Source organism: Panthera pardus, unplaced genomic scaffold, assembly GCF_024362965.1.
Source record: "Panthera pardus isolate Hobbes unplaced genomic scaffold, ASM2436296v1 HiC_scaffold_15, whole genome shotgun sequence".
In the NCBI taxonomy this organism is placed as follows: domain Eukaryota; kingdom Metazoa; phylum Chordata; class Mammalia; order Carnivora; family Felidae; genus Panthera; species Panthera pardus.
Window position 1 is genome coordinate 10,863,653 of NW_026526710.1, and position 16,176 is coordinate 10,879,828.

A 16,176-nucleotide genomic window follows, 5' to 3' on the forward strand; every position below is an offset into this window, starting at 1 on the left:
ATCCCAAGACTATAAACCCCAATTTTGGAAGTGGGTCTTAAATCCAATACTATCCTTTCCCAGGCCAGACGTGAAGCTTGGAGAGGTTAACAGATTAACAGGAAGAACAGGATGCCATATGTAGGGAAGGGGTCACCAGCTCATAGTCCATATTTTGTTCAAAATCAGGCACATGTGGTTCGGTAAGCCAATGAGTGACCCACTAAGCATTAATCTTTCTATGATTTCGAGCTACAGCAATTTAACAGGAACAGATGTAAGCAGACCTGAAGCTTAGACTATAAGTTCCCTGAAGGCAGGACCATATCCAAATTTGTCCGTCAACAGAGCTACGCTTAGCACAATGAGGAAGAAGGCAGACACTCGACATCATGACGAATCCTGTAGATTCAAGAATTCCAGATGTGCTAAATAGATGCAGAGACTAAACCACTCCTAGTGTGACATGGTTTATTATTTGTCATCACCACAAACACTATTACTAACAACAATGATCTACGCCAAGGCATGCCTGGTTCTGTAGAAAGAGCACGGGCTCTAGAGTCACGCAGACCTCGATCCAAATCCCGATCCTCTCACTATGTGACCTGAGACAAGTTAACATAGTGTCCACATCTGTAATGTGGGCATAAAAATCCTTACCTCTGACAGAACTGTTTCAAAGTCGTACAGTGTCATGTATTTAAACAGCTAGTTGGCTACTTAACCAATACTTCCTACCATATTAAGGACGGGAGTAAAATGCCCAGTGAGTTATATGGTGCTTATTTCTGCATAGAACAGTATGTAAAGATTTCACCTGATGACACAAAGCCACAAGATCCCTTTCCTTTAAACCAAAGGCCATCATGCCCCAGGTTTATTGAACAACCACAGGACTGTGCATTTGTGGTTTTATGATGGCCATTCAGGGCCTGGTAGTGCACAATGATCATCAATGACAAAAAAGAGACCTACACAGCATGGGAACACCACCGAGTCACTCACTACCAGTGGAAGTGAAATGTACCCTCTGCTAACAAATGGTAAGGACCTGAAAACTCACAATCATTCTGCAAGAGCTAGGTCTTTCTGAGAATAGTGAAAAGAACATAATTTAAAAGAAGACTGTGTCGTAAGTAACAGACAACGTCTGAGCATTAGCCACAGACGTTCCAGGATATTTCCACAATCCATGTTCGCATTTCGCATTCCCCACTGTCAGGACATAACGGTGTTGGACGAAAGGGACAAGCATGCCGGTTCCAATAACATCACTATGTCCAGATGTGACTAGAAAAGCACACCAGGCAGCAAAACTTCCCCACTAACAGGAGCAAGTGTATGATGCCAGGAAATGGAGGCGTAACCCCGAAGGCATGAATGAAAGAGGCCCTCTGACCTCAGCATTCCAGAAGCTCAGAAAATATCAGGCTGGGTACCACCAGACTCTTGCCCAATACTGGAAACATCACTGGAAGTGCAAAGTCCAGGGCAGCCAGTATACTTAAGAAGTCTCCTACTGGAACTTGGAAAGCCACCTTGAAATAATGATGATAATAATAAGCAGCTGAAAACACAAGCTGACATCTGATCGCACAAAGGTGGGAATGAAACATCAGGGTAATGGGCACCTGGGGACCTTCACAGGGCAGTAACTCATCACAAAGCTTTTGACTTGCTGAGAGAATACGTTCCTGAACTGGGTCAGGTTCCTGGTTCGTGTACTGTTGCCCAGAGCAACCCTAAGAGGCTGGACCCAGGGGGACGCAGATGTTCCGTCTGACTTCAGTGTGAAAGCCGAGGCATGTCCTAGTTCCCCTCAGCAGCCACTCCTGATTCTGTCATTCATAAATTTGTCCAGACCCTTCTTAAACTACATTCATATATCCTGCCAGGACCACCTCTTGAGATGATGAGTTTTAGAAGATTATTACCTGCTGTGTTAAGCAGTACTTCCTTTCATTGGTTACGACAAGAAAAAGAAGAATTAGGGGTGAGGCAGCAGAAAGGCTAATGTTACTTTCATCAAGGGACAATCTTGTGTGTGAAAAGTACAGATATTTAATACCCTGGAACCACAAGGCATTGAAACAGCAACCATAAACTCGGCTTCAAGGGTTTTGCTTAATGAAAGTCACTCAACATGCATTTGTGGAAAAACCGGGACTGGACAAAGGCATAATTTCTGTTAGAGTTACCTAGTTGGAAAGTAGCCCAAAGATCATGGAGCCCAGCAGTGTTTTCAATCACACAACCCCAAGTTGATTGCAAATATGCAGGGATCAGAGGTTGGTTTAAAAAAATTCTGAAAGGGAAACTCAGTGAACTTCCCTAACAGGGAAATCTCGTAGGAGAAGCTCAGTGAATACCGTGTCTCTCTGCATTGTCAGGGATAAGACAGAACCTCCAGGAAAACGCACTACCAATCCTCGGGGGACATGAAGATGCCCCTCATTGGCTGAGCTACACTAAGTATGTGCCTACTGCAGGTGCCTGCAATATGGCACCCTGGACTGACTCCTGGAACAGAGACATGAGTGGAGAAACCAGTGAAATCAGAATAAAGTTTGAAGTTTGATTAATAGTAATGTGCAAATATTAATCTTAGTTTTGACAAATGTGGCACCGTTATATAAGATGTTATAACATTAGGAGACGCTAGGAGAAGGGTATGTGGGAACTCTGTACTATCTTTGCAAGTTTTCTATGAACCTATTATTATTCCAAAATAAGGTTAATTAAAATTAAAAGACATTTTTTTAAAGCAAACATATTTCATGACACTCCAGAGCCACTGTACTGGGAGTCAGAAGCCCATAAAAGCCATCAGGATTTTGAAGAATCAAGATTCAGGGCAAAGGACGTGAAAAGACATTTTTCTAAAGAAGACAAACACATCAGGGAAATACAAATCAAAACCACAATGAGATACCACCTCACACCTGTCAGAATGGCTAAAATTAACAACACAGTAAATAACAGATGTTGGCAAGGATGTGGAGAAAGGGAAACCCCCTTACACTGTTGATGGAAATGCAAACTGGTGCAGCCATTCTGGAAAACAGTATGGAGGTTCCTCAAAGTTAAAAATAGAACTACCCTACGATCTAGCAATTGCACTACTAGGCATTTACCCAAAGGATACAAAAATACTGATTCAAAGGGGTACATGTACTCCAATGTTTATAGTAGCATTATCAACAATAGCCAAATTATGGAAAGAGCCCAAATGTCTATCGACTGATAAATGGATAAAGAAGGTAATTGAAGAAGATATAAAGAAATGGAAAGACATTCCCTGCTCATGGATTGGAAGAATAAATATTGTCAAAATGTCAATACTACCCAAAGCTATCTACACATTCAATGCAATCCCAATCAAAATTGCACCAGCATTCTTCTCGAAACTAGAACAAGCCATCCTAAAATTTATATGGAACCACAAAAGGCCCCGAATAGCCAACGTAATTTTGAAGAAGAAGACCAAAGCAGGAGGCATCACAATCCCAGACTTTAGCCTCTACTACAAAGCTGTCATCATCAAGACAGCATGGTATTGGCACAAAAACAGACACATAGACCAATGGAATAGAATAGAAATCCCAGAACTAGACCCACAAACGTATGGCCAACTCATCTTTGACAAAGCAGGAAAGAACATCCAATGGAAAAAAGACAGTCTCTTTAACAAATGGTGCTGGGAGAACTGGGCAGCAACATGCAGAAGGTTGAAACTAGACCACTTTCTCACACCATTCACAAAAATAAACTCAAAATGGATAAAGGACCTGAATGTGAGACAGGAAACCATCCAAACCCTAGAGGAGAAAGCAGGAAAAGACCTCTCTGACCTCAGCCGTAGCAATCTCTTACTCGACACATCCCCAAAGGCAAGGGAATTAAAAGCAAAAATGAATTACTGGGACCTTATGAAGATAAAAAGCTTCTGCACAGCAAAGGAAACAACCAACAAAACTAAAAGGCAACCAACGGAATGGGAAAAGATATTTGCAAATGACATATCGGACAAAGGGCTAGTATCCAAAATCTATAAAGAGCTCACCAAACTCCACACCCGAAAACAAATAACCCAGTGAAGAAATAGGCAGAAAACATGAATAGACACTTCTCTAAAGAAGACATCCGGATGGCCAACAGGCACATGAAAAGATGTTCAACGTCGCTCCTTATCAGGAAAATACAAATCAAAACCACACTCAGATATCACCTCATGCCAGTCAGAGTGGCCAAAATGAACAAATCAGGAGACTATAGATGCTGGAGAGGATGTGGAGAAACGGGAACCCTCTTGCACTGTTGGTGGGAATGCAAATTGGTGCAGCCGCTCTGGAAAGCAGTGTGGAGGTTCCTCAGAAAATTAAAAATAGACCTACCCTATGACCCACCAATAGCACTGCTAGGAATTTACCCAAGGGATACAGGAGTGCTGATGCATAGGGGCACCTGTACCCCAATGTTTATAGCAGCACTCTCAACAATAGCCAAATTATGGAAAGAGCCTAAATGTCCATCAACTGATGCATGGATAAAGAAATTGTGGTTTATATACACAATGGAATACTACGTGGCAATGAGAAAGAATGAAATATGGCCTTTTGTAGCAACGTGGATGGAACTGGAGAGTGTGATGCTAAGTGAAATAAGCCATACAGAGAAAGACAGATATCATATGGTTTCACTCTTATGTGGATCCTGAGAAACTTAACAGAAACCCATGGGGGAGGGGAAGGAAAAAAAAAAAAAAGAGGTTAGAGTGGGAGAGAGCCAAAGCATAGGAGACTGTTAAAAACTGAGAACAAACTGAGGGTTGATGGGGGGTGGGAGGGAGGGGAGGGTGGGTGATGGGTATTGAGGAGGGCACCTTTTGGGATGAGCACTGGGTGTTGTATGGAAACCAATTTGACAATAAAGTTCATATATTGAAAAAAAATTTAAAAAAAAGTGGTAGATACACACACACACACACACACACACACACACACACACAGGAATATTACTCAGCCATCAAAAAGAATGAAATCTTGCCATTTGCAACAACGTGGATGGAGCTAGAGTGTATTATGCTAAGCGAAAAAGTCAGTCAGAGAAAAGACAAATACCATATGATTTCACTCATCTGCGGAATTTAAGAAACAAAACAGATGAACATATGGAAAGGGGGTGAGAAGAGAAGAAAGGGAAACAAACCACAAGAGACTCTTAACAATGGAGAACACAGGGTTGATGGAGGGAGGTAGGTGGGGGATGGGTTAGATGGGTGGTGGGTACAAAGGAGGGCACTTGTAACAATAAGCACTGGGTTGTAAGTGATGAGTCACTGAATTCTACTCCTGAATCTAGTATTATACTATACATCAACTAACTAAAATTTAAATAAAATTTGAAAAAAAGAAAAAGAAGACATATAGATGGCCAATATGTATATGAAAAGGTGCTCAACATCACTAATCGTCAGGGAAATGCAAATCAAAACCACAATGAGATACTGCTTCACACCTATTAAGATGACTGTGATCAAAAAGCCAAGATAACAAGAGTTGGTGAGGATGTGGAGAAAAGGGAATTCTTACACACTGTTGGTAAGAAGGTTAATTGTTACAGCCACTAAGGACAACAGTACAGAGGTTGCTCAAAAACTAAAAATAGAACTACCATATGATCCAGCAATCCCTCTTCTCGTCGAACACCCAAAGAAAATGCAATCAGTACCTCGAAGAAAGATCTGTGCTCTCCCGTTCATGGCAGCATTATTCACAATAGACAAGATATGGAAACAATCTAAGTGTCTATCAACGGATGAATGAATAAAGAATTTGTAGTATGTAAACACACACACGAGACAATATCACTCAGTCTTGAAGGAAGAAAGGAAAGGAAAGGAAAGGAAAGGAAAGGAAAGGAAAGGAAAGGAAAGGAAAGGAAAGGAAAGGAAAGGAAAGGAAAGGAAGGACGGGGTGCCTGGGTGACTCAGTCTGTTCAGCATCTGACTCTTGATTTCTGCTCAGGTTATGATTTCACGGTTCGTGAGATTGAGCCCCACATCAGGGTCTGCGCTACAGCACGGAACCTGCTTGGGATATTCTCTCTCTGTCTCTCTCTCTCTCTCTCTCAAAACTAAATGGATAACCATTAAAAAAAAAAAAAAAGATTACAGAGATAAAAAGGCAAGGCAAGAAAAGACTATTTGAACAGCATCTAAAGAAAACTATATCAAATCTTTCTAAAAGCAAAAAAGAAAATAGCCCTGAAAATATACTATTGATTAAAAGCCCTGAACCTTGTAAGATTTGGGGATTGATGCCTGAAGATTAGAAAAATTAACCAATGTGGCTCCCAGAAGAAAAACAAATTTGCTAAGGCAGATTTATAAAAATGTAGCCTACTTAAATATTTGGGCAGGTTAGAGAAACCATCAAAATGGCTTTCAACTGGAAAACACTGGGAAACAGTGGAAAACACTCATCATATATTAGGATTACAACATGGCTTGAACTAGAAGTCTGGTTTTGACACCTAGAAATGGATTCCACTCCCCACCTCCCCTCATCACCAAAGATAAAACACTCAAACAGGGTCACCTGGGTGGCTCAGTGGGATGAGCGTCTGACTTTGGCTCAAGTCATGATCTCACGGTCCATGGGTTTGAGCCCCGCATCGGGCTCTGTGCTGCAGCTCAGAGCCCAGAACCTGCTTTGGATTGTGTCTCCATCTCTCTCTGCCCCTCTCCTGCTCATGCTTTCTCTCTCAAAAATAAATAAATATTTTTTAAAAATTAAAAAAAACAAAAACAACCCACTCAGACCCACTGCTTTCCTCCTGGCCCTAATCTATGCTAATCATTGGCACATTCAGTCAACATATCCAAAAATAAAAAATGTTTTAAAAAAATCAATTTGTTTTTTTTTTTAAGTTTATTTATTTTTGAGAGAGAGAGAGTGCGTGCACAAGTGGGAGAGGGACGCGGTTGTGTGTGTGTGGGGGGGGGGGGGAGGGGTCGGGGGGGCTGGACAGAGGATCCAGAGAAGGCTCTGTGCTGACAGCAGAGAGGCTGATGCAGGGCCCAAACTCACCAACTGTGAGATCATGACCTGAGCTGAAGTTGGATGCTCGATCGGCTGAGCCACCCGTGTGTCCCCCAAAATCACCAATTTGTAAAAGCCCAAGCATTTTGGTTTTGTCAATAATAAATCAAATCTCTGTTTTTAATGAATTTCATTTGCACTAATTGATTCCAAAGCGATGTATGTATGAATGAATCTGCTGTGTGTGTCTATGTTACAGATTTTACAGGCTTGCAAGCAAAGACAAAATGTTTCCGGGGAAAACATGAACACAGGGAGGCATTTATGGGTTTCGTGCAGGCTTGGCCATTTGCAGAGCAACCTGGCACTTTGCCTCATTTTTGAGTCTTTTTTCCCAATCTGTGAAGGAAATACATACGTCCACTTTTCCTCTTAGAAGAAACTCTGTCAAACCAACCGGCAACCCTTGAACTCCATCAGTCTGTTCTTCTAACTTACTGAGAGATGATGTGAAGGCCACTTAAGCACAGAGTTTGATAAATGACCCCATTCTGTGCAAACAATTTTAAAGAAGAATTACCACTTACAGACAGCTACATCATTAGCCCTTTCTATCCCTGGAGATAATTGAGGCCCTTATTTATATAATTTATACCACCTTCTGCAGGCCAGAATAATTTCAGAACATTCTTAAGTGTTTACACTTAATCCGAACACCAGAAAGGAAGGACCGCAGCCCTACTCACAGTTACGAATGTTATTCCAGTCGATTTTGGAGAAGAAAGGGTGGCAGCAAAGGCCTTCAAACTTCAGTCTCTCTCTCTGGCCACACAACAAACTCTGAATCAGATCAAGTAATTCGCTGCTAACTTTTGGATCATCTGGAAACTTCAAAAACCGCTATTCCAAAAAAATAATAATTATTATTTCCTTAGCAAATTCAGTTTCTCATGTCCCCCCCAAAAAGTATTTCTCATATATGCAAGTTTCTTTGTGTTAAAAGGAGGAAGTTTTGTGCCCTCTTAACTTTGGACCAAAGGCATGTTCCCAAAATAAATGGCTTGTTCACATCAATAGGCCTAGTTCCTTTGCAAGAGTTCAATATCCTTCATGATTTGACCTCGGTCCTCTCTCTTGTCTCATGTAGCTACACTCCCCATCTCACTCTTTGCTGTCCAACAATGATGAGCTATTTAAAGCTTCCTGAACAAATCATGCTGTTCTCTCTGCCTAGAACGCCCTCCCCAGCCCGCACCCCTCTTCCACCAGATCACTGCCCAGCTCCACCACCCACCCCCCCCGCCCCGTAATCTACTTCTACACAAACACAGTGCACTGTGATTTCCGTGTGATAACAGGGAAAGAAGGCAGAGAGAGCCTTCTGCTCGCTCAACACTGTAAACCTGGTACCTAACCGTGCCTGGTGCCATTCTCTCATTACTGAACGAATGAACTGAAATGAAGGAAATAAATTGGCCCCAAGAATCATCTAAGGGAAAACTTGAACTCAAGAGGAGACTCAAGCATAACAAGTAATATATATATATGTATTAAGCATATAAAATATGAAAATACACATTAAGCATTCCAGAAAGATGAAGTTGGGTGAGTTAGAAAAAAAACTGAAATTTCTCTTCTTCCTTTCAGTTGAAACTAAAACATACATATCTATCATATCCTAAAGAAATGAGCTTAATAGGGGCACCTGGGTGACTCAGTCGGCTGGGTGTCCGACTCCTGATTTCGGCTCAGGTCATGATCTCACCGTCATGAGATTGAGCCATATGTCAGGCTTTGTGCTGACAGTGTAGAACCTCCTTAGGATTCTCTCTCTCTCAAAATATTAAATAAACATTAAAAAAAAGAGAAATGGGGGGGCACCTGGGTGGCTCAGTCGGTTAAGCGTCCGACTTCGGCTCAGGTCACAATCTCACAGTTCGTGGGTCTGAGACCCGCGTCGGGCTCTGTGCTGACAGCTCAGAGCCTAGAGCCCGCTTCGGATTCTGTATCTCTTTCTCTCCTCTACCCCTCCCCCACTCACACTCTGTCTCTCTCTCTCTCTCTCTCTCTCAAAAATAAATAAAAAAAATTTTAAGAGAAATGGGCTTAATCTATTAGAATATACACTTATTAGAAAATAGTTTTAATTCTACTTCATATACATTCCTGTATTTCTAATTCCTGCCCCCATTTCAATTTTACTGCCATATTCGATAGCCAGTCATACCGAGAAACAGCATAGCATAACATCAAGAGCATGGACTTCCAAGCCAGACTGACTGTGTTATTCTAGGCAAGATGGTCTTGCTTAACCATTGTGTGCTTTGGTTTCCTCATCTGTAAAATGGGAGTAATGTCTACCTCTTCCATTGTTTGAGGATTAGCCGAGTTAATGAACCATATTTCATCAAGTCTAGGACTCAGTTATTCCCTTAACAGCACTGAAATAAAAATGCATTTTATAACCAACGAAATATCATAGATTAATTGGCAACAGTTTCTCTTTTTTAACGTTCCCTAAAATAATGGCATAGGCTCACAATGACTGGCAGCTGAGAGTCAATAAAACACAATCACTAAAGCGCTTAGGACAGCTTTTGGCACAAAGTGCTTTATAAGTATTTGCTGTTGTTATTATCCAGCACTACTGATTTACATTACAAAGGTTCACTTGTACATTTTTAAATGACAGCTCTCAATATTACTTCAAAATCTACTAATGGCTCTTTACCTGGAAATTCATGATGTTATTGAAGGTTCTGGCTGACGTTCCCTCAGTGAATGGGGATCTTCCATAAACCATCTCATAAGCAATAACTCCCACTGACCACCAGTCACAATCCAGACTATAGACGCCTTTTCCGTCCCCATTCATCACAGTCAACACTTCAGGGGCCATGTAATCTGGGGTCCCAATCGGGAGTTTTGCGTTCACCTGGAAACCCATAAGCAAAATGAACACAGCAAAACTTTCAATTATTCTCGAATAGATTGCCGACAGCCACGTTTCAGACACAGGCTGATTTGCCACTGATTACTATTCTCCCAGGCACTTAAACCTTCTGTCAAGTGGCACGCTGTCAGGAAATGCAAACGATTTACTAATTAAAAAAAAAAAAAGTACATAATATAATCCAAAGGCAAAAGGGCAAGAGTTGTTGATAATATACGCCCTTTGGTTACACAAATGAGAATTGGGGAAAGAACGGAAGGTGTCTTTCCTGACACATGTTACACAGTATTTCTCTTACTTATGAAAACAGCAAAATGATAATAAATCCTAAAGACGAATCTATAAGATCTATCTACCCATTATTAAAACCTGGCAGCTAGCTGGGGCAACACGATATTGCAAACGCATTGTATCTCAAGTTTAAATATTTGGAATCAACATTCCTACTTCAAGCCACCCACAGGGCAAGACATGATAAGTATCTTCCACCAGAGACCAATGTTAATGAGTTCATTTCCCTCACCCCAAACTCCTGTTCCTGTGGTTGCCTCCCCACTGTTCAGAAATCCACAGCCCTCCAATCCAGTGGCACTCAAGCACCCAACCCTCGCAAAGGTTAGGACAATGTAGTAGGTCTTTTTCTAAAGCTAAATATATCCCATTTAAAGAACTGTCCTTTCTTCTGAGAACTTGTCCTTCCGACTGTTTTAGTGTTTACATGTCCTTTGTTTCTTGAAATGAGGCCTGATAAAAGACTTTCTGCCCCCTACCCCCTTCCCTTCCTAGACAACAGAGGAAGTCAGCAACGTTTTCAGCCTTCAAAATTATTTTGAAGTCTTACTGAGCCATGAAATTTGAAGGCTAAGGATCACCTCTCTGACTTCTTCCCTATCAACACAGAAAGGGCCTGATGTTAGTCATATACTGTGTTGACCAATAATCCTACAGCCGTCCAATAGCCCTGCCTTTAAAGAGGTTTCTCTCGGGGCACCTGGGTGGCTCAGTCGGTTGAGCGTCCGACTTCGGCTCAGGTCATGATCTCGTGGTCTGCGGGTTCGAGCCCCGCGTCGGGCTCTGGGCTGATGGCTCGGAGCCTGGAGCCTGCTTCCGATTCTGTGTTTCCCTCTCTCTCTGCCCCTCCCCCATTCATGCTGTGTCTCTCTCTGTCTGAAAAATAAATAAATGTTAAAAAAAAAAAAATTTAAAGAGGTTTCTCTCACATCAGCAGTTACATGGGCAGAAACGAACTTTCTCCCTATTAAAGGATGTCGAGTGCCCCTGAGTGACTTTAGATATTTTGTAGGTATGGCCACACCTCTTTAAGGCTGGGCTTTATATTAAGAAAGGCAATTTGCTTTGCTTTGTTTTGACCAGAAACTTAGTCCCCTTCTCTAGGGACAGACACCCAAGCTCTTCCAGCTCATAACTTTAATCTTGTCCATTCCTCTGCCCCAAAGACCCACGATTATAGGAAACAGACCCACTCTCCCTACTCCTTCTCTTTTCACCCCTTTTCTCAAGCCCACCATAGGTTTTCCAAACCCTAAATCCAGACAGCAGTGTGATGCTGTTATTCTTTACACCAGTCATCTGTTGCTTTGGGCAACGGCATTTCCACTGGGAGGACGCCTGGCTGGCCCAGTCAGCGGAACATGCAAATCTTGACCTCGGAGTTGTGAGATCGAGCCCCACACTGGGTGTAGAGATCACATTAAAAAAAAATAAAATCTTTAAAAAAAAAAAAAAAAAAAGAATCTCCACTGCAAGTACCCACTGGGAAAGCTAGACAGTCATACCGCCCAAGAAAACCAAAGGCCATTGTTGATAGACAAAAGTGGGCAGAAAGGATACCACATCCGGTCTAAGACAGGGTACCTTACCCTTGAGGAATTGAAAGTAGCTTAAGTCAAGAGGAAGCCTCGATGCTGGGGAGCCTGAGCTAAGACTTCTATTTTTTTTTGATATGAAATTTATTGTCAAATTGGTTTCCATACAACACCCAGTGCTCATCCCAACAGGTGAAGACTTCTATCTATCTTTTAATGTGTATGTAAATGTTAATGAGCTCAGCACAGGATTCAGATTAAACTACAGGGTTTTAATAAAAACCCTCAATACTGACAATGAGAAATAAAAGTATTTTTTAAATACGAAAACAAGAGGAGAAAAACTGCAATGTCATCACTGATTAAACGCTTACCCTTTATGCCTAATTACCTTGCAGAACCATTAATATGCAATCCTCAAATATGCACTGCTTGCACTTGCTGGGTTTTATTTTATTATCACACTAGATTGTTTGGAAATATTCAGTTCTCCTTGTTTGCAGCACACGGGGATTGGTCACTTGTTCACAACCAAAGAGTCGAAAGGAACTGGACTGGGTCACGTTATCAGCATGACCCAGCAAAGGGCGTAAGTCACCAATGCCTCATTTTCAAACTCAAGATTAGACTTATCCAAGAGCGTCAGGTAACTCCCTAACTACTGCCCTCTAACAGATATGTGATTATACACATTTATGTCTAATCACTTTATAATTTTCAAAATTTTAAGGAAAATATCCCTAGCTTCCCTTACGGACATCTCTGACATAAAGTATATTAAGTACTTAATAGTAATTAACAAAGGCTTTTAATGACAATTTAATGACTGTTAAATTTCCATTAGCTACCGACCTCCAAGCACATTAAACCCATTTAACACGTAATACCACCATCCTGACAAGGATTTTGCAAGATGGTTTCACTCTCTTCTGGTGGGAATTCACAGCCAGCTAATCTGGGTGAGATATTAAAAGTGGAGCCATGTATTGTGGGCCAGCCTGCCTGACAGTACACCATCTGATAATTAACTAGTTAATTTTCACTGTATTGATAAGGAAGAAAATACACCAATTCAGCAGGAGACAATAAGAAAATGACTAGGAGACAGAAAACTGAGTTGTATTTTAGGAAATAGAGAGGTTAAGGCAAGAAAAAAAAGGGGGTAGATTAACTTAGATTCCTTTACAAGCAGAAAGCAGATGAGAAGTAAGAAAACCACCATCTGCCTCCTCCCAATCCCCTTCCCCTAAAATGCTTATTAAACATAAAACTACTTCAGGGCGCCTGGGTGGCTCAGTAGGTTAAGCATCTGACTTCGGCTCAGGTCATGATCTCACAGTTCGTGAGTTCAAGTCCTGTGTCAGGCTCTGTGCTGACAGCTCAGAGCCTGGAGCCTGCTCCGGATTCTGTCTCCCTCTGCCCCTCCCCTGCTCATGTTCTCTCTCAAAGAATAAATAAACATTAAAAAAAATGTTTTTTTTTTTTAAAAACTATTTCAACCTAACTTTCCCCATGTAGCTGCCCAGGGCAGAAAGGAGGGGGGATGGGGGGCGTATCTCACTATGTTGTTCCTCTTGGGGAAAAGGAATAAAAGCTTTTCACTCCTACATAAATCTCAAAAAAGTCTATCTCCTATGAGTTTCCAACCACTAAATGAGGCTGATTAACACTTAACATGCTATACTGCTCTTTGTTTACAATCTCCTTACAAATGTTTGTGTGAGAGCTGAAAGAGACAGGTTGGAAGCTTCACTATTTGTCACTCTTTGAGATTCTAATAAGGTAAGGTGGGTGACCAAAGTCACACCGCAGGTCAAAGGCATATCTCAGTTCAACAGCCAAACCTCTAGGCAGTATGGCCCCGTGTTAGTAAGGAGAATACTCCAAAGCAACATTCTGACTAAGCGGCTTGGAATAACGACAATGGAAGATGGAAAACCCTATAGATCTAAGAGTCACAAATACCTAAAATTCATAGATAATATTTGTGAGCAGTAGGGAAAGGATTAATTGATTTTGGGTGAGTAACATATATAAATTTCAGTAAATGTAGATTATATATGGTATATTTTGAGTACAAAAAATATTCTGAACCCCCTTTTCACCTAGGAAACATTCTACTTAAAGGAAACATGTGCTTAACCCACCAAAAATACAACATATATTTTTTAAAAAGTATAATTCGATATCCATACTCGACTTCACCTAGATTGTAGATTATTGGTCTTCCATAATTAAATGGCCTTTGCACTGAAAACAATGCTAAAAATTCCCTCCTACGTGCTTGTCACATTCTGGCCCTAAAAGTACAAAGTTCTGGAGAGGAGACTCTTCCTCCAAGAGAAGAGGAGATGACTGTTCTCACGTGTTGGACTGAGTGCCGTCTTTCCTTCACCAGACTAATCAGGGATTGAGCACTGAGCTGCAAATAAACCTGAGTGACCCTGGAGGGCTCCCCGGAAGTGAAGGTTGTTCCAATTAGAAGAACTGAAAAGGGTAGTCTGAAGCCCTAAAAAACAGAAATCTGAAATGAAGTAAAGTCCAGTCTCTCCATCAAGGGCTCTGAAGAAAGTGATTCCAGATGCACAGATCAGGCCTTACTTTATTCCCATTTATTTACCAAGTATTGACTTTGGACCACAATCTAGTTTTCCAAGTAGATTTTCTTATTGCAAGCACGTAGTGCTGGCTCTCATTAATAAGCTTTCTGATGTTTCTCAACTGGCTTGCAATCGTTCTCAACCAGGGGTGATTTTGTCCCCAAGAAACACTGAGCAATGTCTGGAGAGATTTCTGGTTTTCACAACTGGAGGGGAGGGTGTTATCAGCATCTAGTAGATATGTAGCTAAATATCCTAGAATACACAGGAGAGCCCCCTGCAACAAAGAATTACCCAGAGCAAAATGTCAGTGGTGTTGACCATGTACCTATGCTTCAATTATTAGACTATGTACCTATGTGTCAGTTTATTTCTAGATGCATGAGTTCATTACAGTCACTCATGCAATGTACAAGTTTTTCAATCCTAGATGATAAAACTTTGCATTACTTTTTTCCTCTGCTTTATTCCAGTAAATTCAAAACTTAAGTTTTCATACCTGTTTCTGAATTGCACATAATTTTTAAAACATAAAATGCTTTGATCCTATAACCTAATTCTCATTGTAATGATCAAGTAGAATCAATTACAAGAACATAATTTGGGAGGAGGGGAACCAGCACATAGGGAGACTGTTTCTCCAAGGATCTGAACACCAAGCAAATTATCTCAAGTAGGCCTCAGGTCTGCAGAACAGGGTGGCCAGCCCCTGGAGTGCAAAGAGTTAACATAACCCCAAGCCTTTTCCTAATATCAACCTAACAATATTCATCTTTCTTCCAAGGAACTTGAGCAAAAAAGGCAATTTTACATATTTCCCTTCATAAGGACTTAACTCTTAGAGGCTGGAGGGAAAGGGGGCATGTTAAAGAATAACCTCCCTAACCTCTGAATTTGTGCATTTTAACTAGAATCAGTATTTTACTGAGAAAGAATCAAATGCAAAGTTCCTAAGAATTTTGTCCAGGTCACCAAATGACTCCTTTGCAAAATAAGTCTTTAAGTCTAAGTTGATTTTCTCATAGACCTACCATTTTTTTGCATAGTTGCCATGAAAATTCACACTTTAGTATATACCAACTTTATTAGATTTTTTTTAATTTATATATATTTTTTTGCTTTGTCATCTTTTTCTAAAGTATTCTTGCTCTTGGTCTCAGCAGATACCCTCTTGCCTTCCCTTTTTAGCAGGTGGAATACAGCGTAATTTTTACCAAAGATCCAGGACATGGAAATACATTTTCAGCAGTAGGTTCTTAATGCTTAAGGATATTTGTTTAAATGTGCCAGTGATTTATTTCAATTTTGCTGCATAGGAAATAGAAATTTGAGATAAAGAAGATGATAGAAGGCAATCTATAATAAGGAAAATGAAAAGAAAAACAAAATAAGCATTTTCCCTTTTTAACCAAACTATTAAGGATGTTCCTAAAAATGTTTTGTAGGGTATTAACAGATGTTATACATAAAAGGGTGTCAAGATCAAGTAAGTCTGGGAAACAGCTCCTATCCCCCTATCCCCACCCATGGAGAAATCCTGCCATATACTGGCAGATGAAGATTCCAAAATGTTGCTCAAAGTTTTCCCATATTTTCCAAATTTACAAGGACCACAGAACACTTTGTAGCATAATCTCTATTAAGCTATCTTGCTCCATTTTGTTACCATCTTATTCGAGCTCATTTTAGCCGCTGATCCAAAATCCACAAGCTTGATGTGTCCTATTCGGTCAATGAGTATGTTCTCAGGCTTGACGTCTCTAAGAAAATCA

General features: G+C 40.8%; 1 protein-coding gene across 12 annotated transcripts in view; it reads right to left on the reverse strand.

The window, feature by feature from the left end:
* CIT (citron rho-interacting serine/threonine kinase) overlaps positions 1–16,176 on the reverse strand; it is a 171,834-nt gene that overhangs the window by 124,102 nt on the left and 31,556 nt on the right. For all 12 annotated transcript variants that reach the window (XM_019467299.2, XM_019467306.2, XM_019467305.2 and 9 more), the window contains exons 7-9: positions 16,071–16,164; positions 9,757–9,960; positions 7,772–7,925 (exon numbers count right to left, since the gene is read on the reverse strand). In XM_019467299.2, coding sequence (XP_019322844.2) covers positions 7,772–7,925; positions 9,757–9,960; positions 16,071–16,164 — 452 coding nt within the window. The remainder of the gene's footprint in view (positions 1–7,771; positions 7,926–9,756; positions 9,961–16,070; positions 16,165–16,176) is intronic.